This window comes from Eschrichtius robustus, chromosome 14 (assembly GCF_028021215.1).
Source record: "Eschrichtius robustus isolate mEscRob2 chromosome 14, mEscRob2.pri, whole genome shotgun sequence".
NCBI classification, from domain to species: domain Eukaryota; kingdom Metazoa; phylum Chordata; class Mammalia; order Artiodactyla; family Eschrichtiidae; genus Eschrichtius; species Eschrichtius robustus.
Genome location: NC_090837.1, coordinates 26542531 through 26559041, shown reverse-complemented (window position 1 = coordinate 26559041; position 16511 = coordinate 26542531). Strand labels below are relative to the sequence as shown.

The following is a 16511-nucleotide window of genomic DNA, read 5'->3' as shown; positions in this document are numbered from 1 at the left end:
GTTTTTATCTTTTGCAGATATGTGCCCAGGCAACTCTGGGTTTCATTCTGGTTTCTTGCTGGCCTCAGAGATCCTGAATCACTCTGTTTCAAAGTTAACATCCCTTTTCCCACTGAGCTCAACAGAGCACCAACTGTAGCATGTCAGGCCACAGAAATAGTAAATGTTTAAACTTTAAGGTGCAAGAAACATCTTGGGTGAAGATACAGAGGGACCCTTTCTGAGTACCATCCTCCTAGTCTCTGCAGAAGTGATGAAACTTCCATGGGCTGCAGGAAGCAGCCTGTGGTGACCTCCGAATTTGCAGCATGAGGCTAACTGCACCCTCCTCTGACCATGGCTCTTGCCCAGAACTCCAATCCCCTCCCCTATACTGAAGAAAATCCAGTGTCAGAAGTCTTCAGGTGTATATATGTGGAACCTAGAAAAATGGTCCAGATGAACGGGCTTGCAGGGCAGAAATAGAGACACAGATGTAGAGAACAAACGTATGGACACCAAGGGGGGAAAGGGAGGGTGGGGGTGGGGGTGTGATGAATTGGGAGATTGGGATTGACATATATACACTAATATGTATAAAACGGTAACTAATAAGAACCTGCTATATAAAAAAATAAATAAAATTCAAAAAAAATAGTCTTCAGGTGTAACGTGTGTTGTGCTGACATCTTCAGAGGGGACAGAGAAGGTTTAATGTACAGAGAAGTGCACAAACCACAAGCATACAGCTTGATGAGTTTTCACAAGGCAAACCCTCTTGCGTGACTAACACCCAGATAAAGAAATAGAGCACAGAACAATGTTCCACTTCTTGGACAACAGAAAGAGCCCCACAGGGGATTCTAACCAGCAGCAAGATTTCCAGAACTATTGCAAAGAGCAGGGGTTTCCAAACTTGGCAGCATATTGGAACCACCTGGAATCTTTAAAAAAGCACTGATTCCTGGCTCTGACCCCCTGCCTCCGATGTTATGGTTTCATAGGTATGGGGGAGACCCAGGCATCCAGGTGATTCTAATGTGCAACCAAGTTTGGAAACCAAGACAGTCAGGAATTAATAAGCAAAATGTGCCATGCAGGTGATGGAGTAGTATGCAGTTGTAAACACAGAGATCTCCACACATGCTGTAAAGCAAAAGAAAGTGAGGAATAGTTTGGGCACTGCAGAACAATTAGACTGATGCATGTTAAAAAAAAAAAAAACTCATAAAACCACTATCATTTTCTTAAGATATGTATGTGAGAGAGGGAAGATGGAGTTTGACAGCCAGGAGCTGGCCTGGCCCCTACAGCTCCTCTGAACATGCATAATTTCACAGAAAGCCAGCCTCAGACAAGGCCAGTCTGGGACCCTGCTGGATCAAGACAAAATAAGACCACCCCACAGTCGTATACGAACACAGGAAAACATGAGCATTGTTCAAACCACTAAATGACCAAACATCCCCCCATGCTGGCTCTTGTGAGTGAGTGCTACTTTTCTCCCAGCTACAGCTTCGGCCCGCCTCTGGGCTCCCGCCTCTGGGGTTAGAATGAGGACAGTACCCAGTGATAGGATCACCCGGCTTCCTGACAGCATCCAACCACCAGCAAAGCCTCGCTTCCTTGTACCTTCCCCGAAATTCCCTAACACAAGTCCAAATCCCCTAATAATTCTTTCCTAACACCCTCCTACAGAGACACCCCACGGCTCCCACAGTGCAGTGAATCCAGAAATCCACCCTCGCTTGCCTGCAGGTGTGTCCTGGATGTCTTTGTCTGGAGAACACTGACAAATGCACAGGATTACAAGCAAATCCAATTGTCCTGAAGCACACTCATCACGATGGTAGAATTAACAAATCTATGATAGTGTAGCAGCAGGTTTGATCTAATAGCTACTAGAATTTGGATGCAGTGATAAGTGTAAACTGTATTTGGAGGTTGGTGATCTGAAAAGAGCTGCTATTTCTGTTGGTGACAGACAGGTATGGCCAGTACTGTGGAGGGTTTTTGCCTGTATTCACAAGTGAAGGAACTGATGAATTTTAGAGGTCAGTTGTAATAACGATATATATTTTATCGCCCCCAAGTTCAGCCCTGTGCTGGGGCTCGCGCATCTGCAGCCGGCAGGGGGCGCCATGGAGCTGTCCGAAAGGGACAGCTGGTGGGGACCTCCCAACCGGGAACCCCCAAGGGGACTCTAAGGTAGTTGCGCCAACAGGGCCTTCACTCGGGTGTGACTGACCACAGCAGTGCTCTGCCAGGACCCCTGGGGTCCCGATGGGACCAGGTGCCCCTCCACCCCAGAGAGGCGGCTCCAGGAGGCCAGCCCTCCCCAACCCCGTGCAGTCAATGCCCAGAGCAGGGCCCTGGGCCGGCAGGGGGCCAATCAGAAAGCAGCATCCTCCTGCATCTCTGCCCCCACGAAGGTGTCAGCAGGTATTAGAGGGACCCGGGAACCCAGCCTCCCCTGTGGTCTCAGGACTGGAGCTCTGTGGGCCCCTCCACCATGGCCTGGACCACTCTGCTCCCCCTCACCCTCCTCACCCTTTTCCCAGGTGACCAGCTGATGGGGTCTCAGGTCACAGCCTGGCAGGGCACCTGGGCTCCTCTCCTGCCTTCCTCCTGGGTTCAGTGCCGGCTCTCAGCTCAGGGTGACTGCTTTCTGTCTCTCTCCTTCCATGGTCCTGGTCGCAGTCAGTGCTGACCCAGCCGGCCTCGGTTTCGGGGGCTCTGGGACAGACGGTCACCACCCAGTGCTCTGGGGGCAACAACAACCTTGGCAGGAACTATGCCAGGTGGCTCCAGCAGGTGCTGGGCGGGGACCCCACGCTGGTGGTCTTCGCAGATAGCAGTCGGCCGCGGGAGTCCCTCCCCGCTTCTAAGGCTCCAGGTCCAACAGCACGGCCTCCTTGACCATCTCCAGTCTCCAGCCCGAGGACGAGGCTACTTATTACTGTGGCACACGTGACCACAGCCTCAGTGCACCAACAGAGCTCCAGGGCCGCGGGCAAGTGGGGCAGAAACCTGCTCCCTGCTCTCTCTGTGCAACCAAGTGATTCTGTTATCTCCCACTCCTCTGGCCCCTGGGGCATTGCACCCTGTAACTGTGCCCTGGGCTTCCCAGGATAGGGGGGCCAACAATATGGATCCTTCCCCAGGCTGCGGAGCCCCAGGGGCCCAACCACATCAGTGTGCAGAGCAGAATTTCTGCCCCAGACTCACCTGAATGCTCTAAGCGTCATCTGAGTTTGTAAATCCTATGTTATAAAGGGGTTAGAGAAATCCCCCAGTATCTACCAATCTCCCTCACCCATTCCTCAGCTTCCAGGACCTGATGATTGGCAAACATCTGGATGAATGGGGGTGGAGGTGGGGTCCAGCCAGCGCCTCAGGATGGCCACAGGCTCCTTCAGTCTCCAGCCTCTGAGATTTGTTCCTCAGCTCAGAATTCTGCTCCCTCAATTGTCGGTAGACAGGAAGAGTTGATCTGACTCTTAGTAATGACTTCAGAGAGAGGGAGATCCTTGAATCCCCACTGGTAACTAAATACTGGGAAAATGGCATCTTGGGCACAATGAATTTGGCCAACTCAGTTCCTTATGGAAAACAGAACGTTAAGTAAACTTGGGGTATCCCACCTTCAGCTGGTCAGGCATCACACAAGCCTGGAGTTCTGGTGTGTCTGGACCTCCATCCCTCCCGAGGGAGTGAGGGAATCTCTCCCTTCCAGAGCTCTGTTAAATGCCCTAATTAGATTAATCTGATTAAGTAAATTGTTAAAAAGAAGAGAAAGTTTCAGCACTTTCATATTCTTTGCCCACAGCTAAGCCTGATTGGATTTGGGGGCTTAGTTCAAATGTTTGAGGGATTGATTATTTCATTCATTCAAGAAGAAAAGTAATTGTTTTAAAAAAGATAAACACTCAAAAGTTTTTCTTCTTGGTACCATCAAAATATCGGAATGACCATGTTAAAAAGCAAATAAGGTCACCCTGTGCTGAGAGTCACACACCCAAATGCCCACACAGGTTAGGGGAAGCTGTAAATGAGCAAATATGGCTCAATGCAGAAACAAAATACCAAAAAAGCCCCAAAACTAAACTAACCACCAGAAACTTACTGAAATTTGTTTATTCATCTACAGTGTGAACATACAACAAACAAAAATATCTCTGATGATGATTGTTTAAAATGCAAAGTGGAAAAATCTTAAAAAGGAAGCACTGACCTATTTTTACTTTGATAATTCATTGTTCACTGATTTGAAATGAGAAACTATCTCATTTTATTTATTTTACGATGGAAAATGACTGCTTACAGATGTAGATCCATGCAAATGTCGATCCATTTACTGTAAAATCCTTCCCCTGCTGTTTCCTCTCAACCTGGTCTTTGCGCAGTAGCTGGTACTTTTTCCAAAAAAAAAAGTGAAACAAAGCATGCCCCCCCATGATTTTACATTAAGAGAACATTCCTCCCGTCCCTTCCCTGCCCCCCCATGTCGGAAGGGGGAACCCCTCTGCCCTTCTAACCCCACTTCCTCCACCCTGAGACTCTTGGGGCTCAGCTGTGGGTCACTTCTGCTCTTAGGAAGATGTTTGATGTTGTTTGGTTGATGGTATAGTCCTGTGTGATTTCAGCAGGGGCAGAAGGTAGATTTTTAGTGGTTCTAGTTAGAGGCAGGGCAGGTGTCGTGAGTCTGGTCCCCTCTCAATGGACTGGGGCCTCAATGTGGACGACATGCATTCAGTGGGGCTCAGAAACCCAATTGGCTGTGTTAGAATTTCTAGCTGGTCACCCAGAGCGAGAGGCTGAAGAGCATGGGCTGCTCATGGGCGCCACTTGCTGCCCACCCCCTGTGTGCCCACCAGCTGCTGTGTGGGCCGTCACCCCCACGAGAGAAGCACCATTCATTCATTCATTCACGTTGTTACACAATAGTGAATCTATAGGGGAACTGTATTACCTAAGGGTTGTACATTCAGTGATGAATACAGAGAAACGGTCCCTGTCCTCGCACAGATTGTGGTCAGGAGAAGAGTGATGCACACAGATAAACCTGGATAAGTGCTTTGACAAAAATGAAAATAGTGTGTAGGAGAGCAAGATGGGGTGAGCCTGCTTATCTGGGGCAGTCAGGTAAGACTACAGAGGAGGTGACATTAAAATTAGCACCAAAGGAAGGAGGCTAGTTCTGAGAGGACCAGGAGATTGGACGTGGGGCAGCTTGAGGCCATGCAGAGGCTCATGGGAGCCAGAGGCATGTTTGCTCCATCCTGTGTTTGTGAGACAGGAGCCCCAGTGCGCACCCAGCTGCTCAGGGCCACCCAGTTCGCATGGGTCACTTCAGCCATAGTCACAGGCCAGTGCAGAGCCAAGGGGAGGAAACATAGACTCCAGCTTCTGGTGAGAGGACAAGCCCGTGTGACAAGGGGCCTTGTGGGGCCATCTTGGAACAGTCTCTGGATTCGTTTGCTAGGGCTGCAGCAACAAGTTGTCACAGATGGGGCGGCTTAAACAACAGAAATTTATTGTCTCAAAGCTCTGGAGGCTGGAAGTCCAGGATCAAGGTGTGGGCAGGGTTGGTTCCTTCTGAGGGCCGTGAGGGATGGATCTGTTCAAGGGATCTCTGTCTTCTCTCTCTGTCACTTCAGATGGTCTCCCACTCTGTCTGTCTCTGTGCCCACATTTCCCCTTCTTTGTATTTTTTATTTATTTATGTTTTTGGCCGAGCCGTGCGACTTGTGGGATCTCAGTCCCCCGGCCGGGGATCAAACCCAGGCCCTTGGGCTTCCCTAGTTGCACAGTGATTAAGAATCCACCTGCCAATGCAGGGGACACAGGTTCGAGCCCTGGTCCAGAAAGATCCCACATGCCTCGGAGCAACTAAGCCCGTGTGCCACAACTACTGAGCCCACGTGCCACAGCTACTGAAGCCCGCATGCCTGAAGCCCGCGTGCCTAGAACCCGTGCTCCGCAACAAGAGAAGACACCACAATAAGTAGCCCGCGCACCGCAACTAAGAGTGGCCCCTGCTCACCGCAACTAGAGAGAGCCCAGGCTCAGTGGCGAGGACCCAACGCAGCCAAAAATAAATAAATCAAATAAAAACCAAACCAAAACAAAACAAAAAAAACCCCCATGCCCTAGGCAGTGAAAGCGCGGAGTCCCAACCACTGGACTGCTGGGGAAGTCACAAATTTCCCCTTCTTGTAAGGACTCCAGTCTTGTTGCATTAGGGCCCGCCCTAATGACCTCACTTTAACTTAATTACCTCAGTGAAGATCCTATCTCACAGGAAGGTCACACTCTGGGGTACTGGGGGGGTTAGCACTTCCACATGAATTTTGGGGGAACACAATTCAACCCTTAACACCCTCCAATGGGTATGTCCTGTTTCCTGCAAGATGCTGGCTGATCCGCTGGCTGATGAGAAGTAAGATGCAGTCTCACCTCTTCCTTGAGCCCAGTTAACATTTCCTTTCAATCCTTATCTCTGGGGAACGCTAGAAATCAACTCCTTTTCCCTCAACAGTTAGGATTCTGGGGGACGTGGAGCATCTGTCAGCAGTCTGCCAAGATGGCGGCCGGAGAAGGGCAGAGGTTTACAGGATGACGGGGGACATCGCGGGCCCAGGCTCGGGGACTGCAGTACAGTGCCACCTTCAGGGCCGTTGCCTCTCCAGCAGGTCCACCAGCCTGACTCTCCAAGACAGTGTAGGCCCTGTGAGGACAAGGATCTTGCCCTCACATATGCCATGGCATCTGCGGTGCCTGGCAGGGCAGGAGCAGGGTGGATATTTGTTGAACAGATGGGGAAACAATGATTTCCCCCAGGATTCTGGGCTCACGCCCCTTTATGCAGAGAAAACCTTGTTTCCCTCAATGTCTTGGTTTCTGTTTGTGGGCTTCCTCTGTTTCCGGGTGCATACGGATGCCTCCTAAGTGCCTCTGGAGAAATATAGGAGTGGAGTTATAGGAAAGAATGTTGAGCCTGTGTTAGCCTGTTGGGGCTTCCGTAACAAAATGGCACTGACTGGGGGGCTTAACACAACAGAAATTTATTTCTCACAGTCTGGAGGCGAGAGGTCCAAGATCAAGGTGCCTTTAGGGTGGGTTTCTGGTGAGACCACTCTTCCTGGCTTGAAGGCAGATGACTGCCTTCTTGCTGTGTCCTCACATACGTGGCCTTTTTGTGTATGTGCAGAGATAGATAGATAGGTAGATAGATATGGGAATTCCCTGGTGGTCCAGTGGTTAGGAGTCCGCGCTCCCAATGCAGGGGGCCCTGGTTTGATCCCTGATCAGGGAACTGGATCCCACATGCAGCAACTAAGACCGGGGCAGCCAAATAAATAAATAAATATTTAAAAAAAATAAAGTAAGATTAAAAAATAACAAATAAAAATAAAAATTAGATAGATGAGAGATACAGATAGATTAATAGATGATAGATGGATAGTTAGGTAGCTAGATAATAGGTAGACAGACAGACAGATAGACAGAGCGAGCTCTGGTGTCTCTTTCTCTTCTTATAAGGACACCAGTCGTATAGGATTAGGGCCCAACCCTTATGACTTCATTTAACCTTAATTACTCCCTTAAAGGCTCTACTTTTAAACAGAGTCACATTGGGGGTTAGGGCTTCAACATATGGATTTGGGGGAACACAATCCAGTCCATAACTGGGCCAAAGTGCCTGCTTAGTGAGCTGGAGAACGGGGAGCAGACGACGCTGAGTGCCCTTTGCAATGCAATTCTGACATCAGCTACACGGAGTTAGGTCAACTGTCACAAGTTAAGGGCACAGCCCTCTCTCCCCAAAAAATAACACTGCTCATTTCAGATTGCAAGCTCAGATAGTCCCAGGCCACCTGTATTTCTGACCAATTGGCCACAGATTTGGGGCGGGTCCCCAAACCCCCTCAGGATGAATGACTTGGTAGAAACACAGAACTCAAGAAAGCTCCATCCTTATGATTCCAGTTTTGTTGTAAAGGCTACAAACCAGGAGCAGTCGAATGAAGAGATGCATGAGGGGCGGTGGGAGTCCCAGTTGTGGGGCTGCTGTGTCCTCAGGATGCCTTGCCCTCCTGCACACCCACAATGCACCAGCCTGGGAGGCTTCCGTGAACCTCTGTGCCCACAGTTTCCACTGGGGTTTCATTACTCAGGACGATTGCTGGGACCACTGGCTCTGTGCTTGGACTCAGCCTTGGGCCCCCCCCTCCCCGCCCTGGGGGTTGTGCTCATATCCCATGGCCTAAAGCCCTAATCTTTGAATCACATGGTGGGGCTTTCTTCATGGCCAGCCCCCATCCTGAATCACCCATTAGCATAAACTCAGGGGCCCCCATGAATAACGAAGACACTCCTATCACTCGGGAAATTCCAAGGATTTAGAGAGACTCCCTTCCAGGAGCCAGGGACAAAGAGCAGCCAGTTCTTTTCTATACAAACCCCTGGTCCCCACACAGCATCTTATTTATGGACCTGAGGATGCAGGTGCATGTCTGGCCAAGGGGTGGGCCCCCAGGACCACTGAGCTCACTTATGCCTCCTCCCCCGATCCCTCGGGAGACCATCATGAGGAGGAGGGGGCAGAGGGCCAGGGCAGGGCTGAAGTGGGTAAGGCTACTCTACCTCCACCCCCACCTGCCCTGGACCCCAGATGGGGGCCCCCTAGATGCTCCCTTCGAGGAAGCTGCTAGTCACTCCAGCTTTACTCCAGGAGGAAAGAGGCTGGGTTTGGGTGGAGGGCGTGCTAGGGACATGGGAGTGGACAGAGTGGCCCCCTCACCCCAGGGCCCCTTACACTTTCTGCAGCACCAAGCAGGTGCTTTCCACCCTGAGTACCTGTCCTCTCTTCCCGGTTCACCAGGCACATAAATGTGCACAAGAACCTTATTCTGTGGGGCTCATCTTCTTCACGGGGATGTTGAGGTCACCCCCTCAGGGACTCGAGCCTGGCCTCCTGGGCACTGGCCCGTGAGCTCCAAGCAGGTGCTTCCTCCTTAAACGCTTCCATGGGGCCAAGGCAGGAGCCGCAAAGGCCACCACGGGACTGTCCCCCTAACCGACAACACAAACCCAAGAAGTCTGGGATGGCCACCGGGAACTGGGCGTGCAACGGCTCCACCCCTGGGAGGGCGGAGGCGGGTGCTGGTGCAGCCCCGCGAGGGCCCGGGGCCCCAGTGCACACTGGAGGCAGAGCTCTGCTCGGCTGCACCATGTCCTGGACCCCTGTCCTGCTGGCACTCCTGGCCCACTGCACAGGTGAGAACCCCCAGAGCTCAAGGCCCCCGGCCCCTTCCCTCACCCTGCTTTGCCCTGGATGCCCATGTGCTTCTGTGTCCCCAGCTTGTAGCCCTCAGCCGGTGCTGAATCAGCCGCCATCCGTGTCCTCGTCCCTTGGAACCACGATCCGCCTGGCCTGCACGCTGAGCAGCGATCATGATGTCAGTGTTCACAGCATCTACTGGTACCAGCAGAGGTCCGGCCACCCCCCAAGGTTCCTGCTGAGATATTTCTCCCACTCGGACAAGAACCAGGGCCCCAAGGTCCCCCTTCGCTTCTCTGGCTCCAAAGACCTGGCTAAGAACACGGGGTATTTGAGCATCTCTGATCTTCAGCCGGAGGATGAGGCTGTGTATTTCTGCGCTGTGGGGGTCCAGGGCATGGAGCAGGAGCCGGAGACGGAGAGAGAGAGGAGGGAAGAAAGGGAGCCTGCTGCTCCAGTCCCCCAGGCACCCTAGGACACACTTACCTTGAACTAAAGGCAGAAGGGCACACATCCCCGAGGGGAGGGTGGTGTGGCAAGGAGGGTGGGGCCTTGGGCTGCCCCAGGCAAGGAGAAGCTCCTGGAAACCCCTTTGGAGGCTGGATTCGGGAATTAAATCTGCTTGTGTCTTGGGAAGTTGTTTTGCTGGGTGGTCTGAATTTGTTCCAGGGAGGCCCCAGATGTTCTGTGAACAGTCAGAATGAGTGGGACGCACCCAAGACCCAACCAGGGTGAAGGTCCCAGGAGACCTGGCCAGTCACGGTCTGCTTGGCCGGAGCCCCTGCTCTTGTGGGTCCTGGGAGGCAGGGGGCTGCCATAGCATCTTGGGGGATGCCCCTGCCAGGAACAGGACCCCCTATTGTCACCTGATTGTGCACGGGGTAAGCAGCTTAGAAAATGCCTTCATTGGGCCTCTGGGGCGGAGAGCCGTGCCCAGTGATAGGGGTGATCTAGGTCCTCCGCTGGGCCAGATGGCTCTTTGTTGTAGGGGGGCTGTCCTGTGCACTGCAGGATGTCGAGCAGCATCCCTGGCCTCTACCCACCAAACACCCTCCTGCCCCTCGTTATGACAACCAAAAATGTCTCCAGGCATCACCAAAGACCCCCAAGGTGGCAAAACCACCCCACCTGAGAAACACTGGTCTAGGAGAGAGAAATGCATTTCCTCTTCTGTGCAGGAAAGCGGCAGGGCTGGCAAATATTTTCTGTAAAGAGCCATGTAGTAAATATTTTTGGCTTTCTGGGCCATATGATCTTTGTGGCAACTACTCATTTCTGTCCTTATGGCGCAAAAGCAGCCACAGACAGTACGTGAACACGCGGGCATGGCTGTTTCCTATTACACTTTATTTACAGAAACAGACAGAGCTGGGCTGGATGTGGCACTCAGGCCATACTTTGCTGACCTCTGCTCCAGAGAAACACCCAGTTCCTGCCTCTAGGTTTCAGCCAAACCACACTCAGTGGGGTGATCAAGGTCACCCTCAACTCCTCCTGCCTGAGGACTCCAGGATACTAACCCTCTGGACCCTTGGAAGACCCGGGGCAGGAGAGATACAAGGGGTGTGTGTGGCCTTGCCGATGAGCTTGTTGGGTAAAGAGGGAACGGTGGGTTCCTGCTACCCTGGCCCACATCTGCACCCTGAGCCCCTGGGTGGTGAGTCAGTGTGTGCCCTGCAGAGAGGGACCCTGTACACCCACGTCCACACCACGTGTGGACATGCCTCCCACTCAGAGAGGTGCCAGGTAAACCATCTCCCCTGTGATCCAAACTTGGCTGAGAATGTCCATTTATCATGGCTGAAAAGACCCGGAAGGGTACATTCATGTCAATATCAGCCCGTCCATGTGTGGCCTGAGTCGCCTGTAAAACAGTGGTCTCAGCTCCGGCCAGTTCTCAGCACCCTTTGGGCTTCCACTCTCTGAAATGCACTGAGTTCTTCCTGCATGAAGCCTTTGCCCCCTGGCAGGGGCCTCCAGGCCCAGGTTTCCAAAGGCCATCGAGGTCATCCCCAAAGAACTCTGTCACCCGCTTGTAACATGCTCTTCTCTTGCTTTCATCCTTTGTGATTCTGGGATTCCAAGCCACGACAAAAAACCCAGAGAGCAGGGAATCAGGTCAGCTCCTCCATCATCCCAGCACCCCTGCCCCACCATACTCCTGGAGGATGGGACCTTGGACCCGGGTCTCGGGCCAGGCAGAGCGTGAGTCTTAGCTCTGGTCAGCCTCGGAAGGGTCATTTGGATTCTAGGTCAACATTTCCAGTGTTGTTTGTAAAGAGGACAATAATAGCACCAATTAATTTCTATAAAGTGCTTAACCTGCACTTGACTGTAACGCGTGCTCAACAAAGTAGTGGTATCGTTTCCTCATCAGTTACCAGGCCTGGCCTCCCCCTTGTCTAAACCTTTCCTTTAGTCTGAGTCATTTCTTACCCGGCCATCATCTGGCCTCCTGCCCATCATCCTGCTGCAGCCTGGACCCTCCACTCCTCATTTTTATTACTCCTAGATCCTTGCCTGCACTCCTCCGCTCTAGCCTTAATTGTCTCCCACCCTCAAAGGTACGGATGCAAGCCATATCTGCCGTTTCCAATTTTCTGGTGGCTACATTTTTTTTTTAAAGATAAAAAGAAACAGATGAAATGATGTTTAATAGCATATTTTATTTAAACCAGTGCATTTCAAATATTATCATTTAAACATGCAATCAATGTACAATTAGTTATGAGATGGTTAACTCTTTTTTCATACTAAATCTTCAAAACCCAGTGTGTAGGGACTTCCTTGGTGGCGCAGTGGTTAAGAATCCTCCTGCCAAAGCAGGGGACACGGGTTCGAGCCCTGTCTGGGAAGATACCACATGCCACGGAGAAGCTAAGCCCGTGAGCCACGACTGCTGAGCCTGCGCTCTAGAGCCCGCGAGCCACAACTACTGAGCCCGCGTGCCACAACTAACTGAAGCCCGCGCGCCTAGAGCCCGTGCTTCACAAGAGAAGTCACTGCAATGAGAAGCCCGCGCACTGCAACGAAGAGTGGCCCCCACTCAACGCAACTAGAGAAAGCCCGGGCGCAACAACGAAGATCCAACGCAGCCAAAAATAAATAAATAAATAAATAAGAGAGAATTATCTTGAGGTGAATGCTTTTCAACCCAAGAATTTAAAACAAACAAACAAACAAACAAACAAAAAACCCCAGTGTGTATTTTATACTCGGGGCTCATCTCAATTTGGACCGGCCACATTCCAAGTGGTCCACAGCTGCCTTGGCTGCGACAGGACAGTACAGGTTGAAGGGGTAAAATTCAGACTCCATGTTGTGACACAGCCTTTGGAGACTGGCCCAGATTCTGTCCCAAGTCTCATTTCTTGTGCGCCGCCCTCACCATCTGTTTCTGCTGATGCTCTCGGTTGCCTCCAAACCTCTGCCCAAGCCATCTACTTGCCAGTGGACTTCCTGTCCCTTTGCCGTGTCCTCCAGCTGGCTGCACCAACTCTGGGGTCTGCTGTTATCTCCACTGTCACTCCTTGGGCAAGACTTCCCTGACCTCTTTATGCAGTTATTAACTTCCTGTGATGTGCAAACATCGTGTTTTCCTAACTATATTTAGCGCCTGCTGCGCAGCTCTGCATTTAGTTTGCAAGTCTCTCTCCTCTACTAATCCATAAATTCTCAGTGGGAAGGACCTCTTCATCTCATTTTCTGGGTCTGATATACATTGATAATGGAGTTGAGTAAATGGATGTATAAACGAATGCACGACTGAATGAATTCTTGGGTCCCAAAGACCTCACCATTCTGGGACCCCATTAGACAGCTGGGGTCACTGTGATTCCCTAAGAAGGGAAAACTTGCAAATCCGGTGATTATATCCAGTAACCAGGAGTGATGTGGGAGGAAAAGATTGAAAAAGGTCAATGCAGGGAAGGGAACATTTGGGAAACTTTCTGAATTGTTAATGGAGGCTAGAGATGTTGGAGAGGGTGGGGTTCCCAGATTGTTGGGATTTGCTGCCTGGTACCCAAAGAGCTCCCCCACCCCCAAGTATCACAACAGGGCTCCTGACTGTGATACAGAACAGGGGCGCAGGGATGCTGAGAGCTGTGGTCTGTGCACAGAAATGCTTGACGCTGCTCCTAAGTCTGACCCAGGAACACAGAACCCAGCAGGCTTGGACATGTCACCAGTGGTACTGAAGACCAGAGGCCCGAACATTCTGACCTGAGTTAGACCTCCAGATCCTCAGAGGAGAGGATCTGAGGACGGCCCAGGGGTCTTGGGGGATGGAACGTGCCAGTCAGACAGAGTCAAAATGCAAGGGCTAAAAAAAAAAAAAAAAAAAAAAAATGCAAGGGCTCTCCGTGCACACAGAGGCCGGTGTGGTTGTGATGGGATTGGCAAGATGAGCTGGGGCAGGTGGCCCCACATAAAGAGGGGGGTGGGATTAACACTGAGAGGCCCTTTAGGGCATGGAGGGCCCTTGCGTCTTGTTCTAAGTTGCATCACAAAAATTTTGTGATGCACGCCCAATGTCCAAATCCATTCATTCACAACGGGATGTAAAACGAGGATATTTTCATTCTAGCAAAACTCCGAAGAAAACGTCCCCTCCTCAATGATTTAGGCACCCAAGGGACTGTTCACATAGTAAAGGCAGGATAAATGTCTGATCTTTTTCCCCTTTATTTACCAGTCATAGAAATCACAAGTCAGTGTGCCAGCATCTTCCAGGTTCGTGGGTATAAGATACTTGAGGTGGGTATAAGATATTTGAGGTGTTTAAATCCATTGCAATTATGGTAAGTTGTTCTGTCTTTGGGCAGCACAAGCCCATTCCAATTGGTGTCTAACCAGGAACATGACAATGTGTCAAAAACAGTCCATTTACTTTTGTCTTTAAAAAATTTGTGCCAAGATACCTTCACTCCAGCTAATTCTCTAAAGGATGATGATTTTTTTTTTTTTTTGGTGTGTGGATCTTTATTATTGTTGTTGTTTTCTTTTTAAAAAATTTTCCCATTCATTTTTTATTAATTTAATTTTTATTTTATATTGGAGTATAATTGATTTACAGTGTTGTGTCAGTTTCAGGTGTACAGCCAAATGATTCAGTTATACATATACGTATATCCATTCTTTTTCAGATTCTTTTCCCATTTAGGTTATTGCTACTGAGAATACTGAGTAGATTTCCCTGTGCTGTACAGTAGGTTCCCGTGGATCATCTATTCTACAAACAGCAGTGTGTATACGTCAATACCAAACTCTCAATTTATCACTCCCCCCAACGTTTCTCCCTTGATAAACATAAGTCTGCTCTCGAAGTTTCTGCTCCTGAGTCTGTTTCTGTTTTGTATACAAGCCCACCTGTATCGGTTTTTTTTAGATTCCACATGTAAGTGATATCATATGATATTTATCTTCCTCTGTCTGACTTCACTTAGTATGATGATCCCTTGGTCCGTCCATGTTGCTGCAAATGGCATTATTTCATTCTTTTTTATGGCTGAGTAATAGTCTCTTGTGTGTATATGTATATATACACACACACACACCACATCTTCCTTAAAAGGACAATTATTATAACACCCTAAATGGAGAAAGAGCACAAGAATGTGAAAATTTTGAAATCCTCCATGTGATACTGGTAGTTACTAAGCCAGGATCCCGAATAGTTTACTCACCCAAAAGCAGAAAAATTAAGGATAAGTTCAGGATAACAGTACCCACCTTACACCACTCTCTCAAAATTAAAGAAATAAAAATAAAAAATTTAAAGCTCTGTTCCATGCCCTCAAGGCATAATGGTGCCGCAGGCCGGGAGTTGTGAGCAGGCTTCTCCTCCGCGGGACTATTTGGACTGCAGCTGAGGGAGGTGGTGCTGGGAGGGTGGTCGTCCTCACAGGCCGACCACGACCGCTCCTCTCCCTCCCTCCACTTCCAGTGACTGCCGTCCACCTGGGGAGTCTGCAAAAACCCCTCAAACCCGAACCCTCCTCTCATTTCCTGCATCTCATCAGTACGTCCTTGACCCAGAAACGCGGCTTCCCGAGGTTCTACCCTCCGACAATCCAGTTCAACCTCAGCTTCAGTTCAGCGGACGTCAGAGCTGTCCCTGGGAATCGCCCCTCCGGCCGCGGTGACCACCGATGGCCTCCATCACCCACTGGACAAGTGCAGACACCGCGTACCAAGGCCACCAGGGGGCAGTGCAGAGTGCCCTTCACACCCCGTTACGCCATGTGGGTCCACAGGCTGGCAGCGGCAGCATCACCTGGGAGCTTGTAAAAAGTGCCACGTGTCCCGGTCACCCCAGACCTGCTGAGTCTGAACCCGCATTTTCACAAGATCCCTGGCGGTTCCACGCACGTGAAAGTCTCAGAGCACTTCCTGCGCCCTTGTCATCTGGTTCAACCTCACTAAGGCACTCTCACTCAAACCACCCATGTGGTCAAGCAGGTGATGCTCTGGAGATGCTTCTCAGGAGCACCTGGAAACCAGAAGCAACGTAACAGATGTGCCTGTACGCACAGAGCACGCTCACCTCCCACGGTTGACCTCTGGCTCCTTCTGGCTCAGAAGCGCAGGCCCTTCCCTCCCACTCAGACCCGGATGTTTGGGCATTTCGACCACCCTCCAGCTGTGGCTTCGCAGCCCTGACTCCCGGATTGCAGCTGCCCCCCTGGCAGCCCCCGCCCCCGCGTCTACTTTCCCCTCCTGGGAAGAGCCCCCGCACCACACCCCTCACGCTCCACTTTCTCAGCCCTCACCCGACGGAAACTGGAGGCCTCTCCCTGGAGGGGCTACTGCTGCGGCCTTGGTTTCCTCAATCCCACGGACCACCCCTCACTCTGAGCTTTGCCGCCCAGGGAAACAGACAGGGATATGGCGCTGCCAGCAGCACCTCTTCCTCCGTCAAAACCGCCTGCCGCAAGGACCACTGGACGAGTGGGACTGGTTTGTTTCTTGTGAATCTGTGTAGACCCAGGCCTGAGAGATGGCTGAAATGCAAACGACCCTCCATAAAAGGGATGAATGTTCCCAGGGAGGTGTGACCAGGGCCAGGCGGCAGTGCTGCCGGCATCGGAGAGCAACCGGAAGGAGGGGCCTCTGCTCCTGTTTCTGCTCTGAGCCGCCTGAAGGGGGCGCCCACGGCAGGAGGCACGTATGGGGCCAGTTCTGGGGCCCTGACTACATCTCAGACTCAAAGGCAGAGCCAGCCTTCCCTGAGGCAGGAGGGCAG

At 51.1% G+C, this 16511-nt stretch overlaps 1 protein-coding gene and 1 pseudogene across 1 annotated transcript; both read left to right on the top strand.

Annotated features, from left to right (window-relative positions):
* Positions 1–2491: 2491 nt before the first annotated feature.
* The window catches only part of LOC137776333 (immunoglobulin lambda-1 light chain-like), a 28660-nt pseudogene continuing 14640 nt past the window's right edge, over positions 2492–16511 (top strand).
* LOC137776335 (immunoglobulin iota chain-like) lies at positions 9216–9740 on the top strand. Its single transcript, XM_068562724.1, has 2 exons — positions 9216–9261; positions 9346–9740. Exons 1-2 carry the CDS (start codon positions 9216–9218, stop codon positions 9738–9740), a joined length of 441 nt encoding a protein of 146 aa, XP_068418825.1.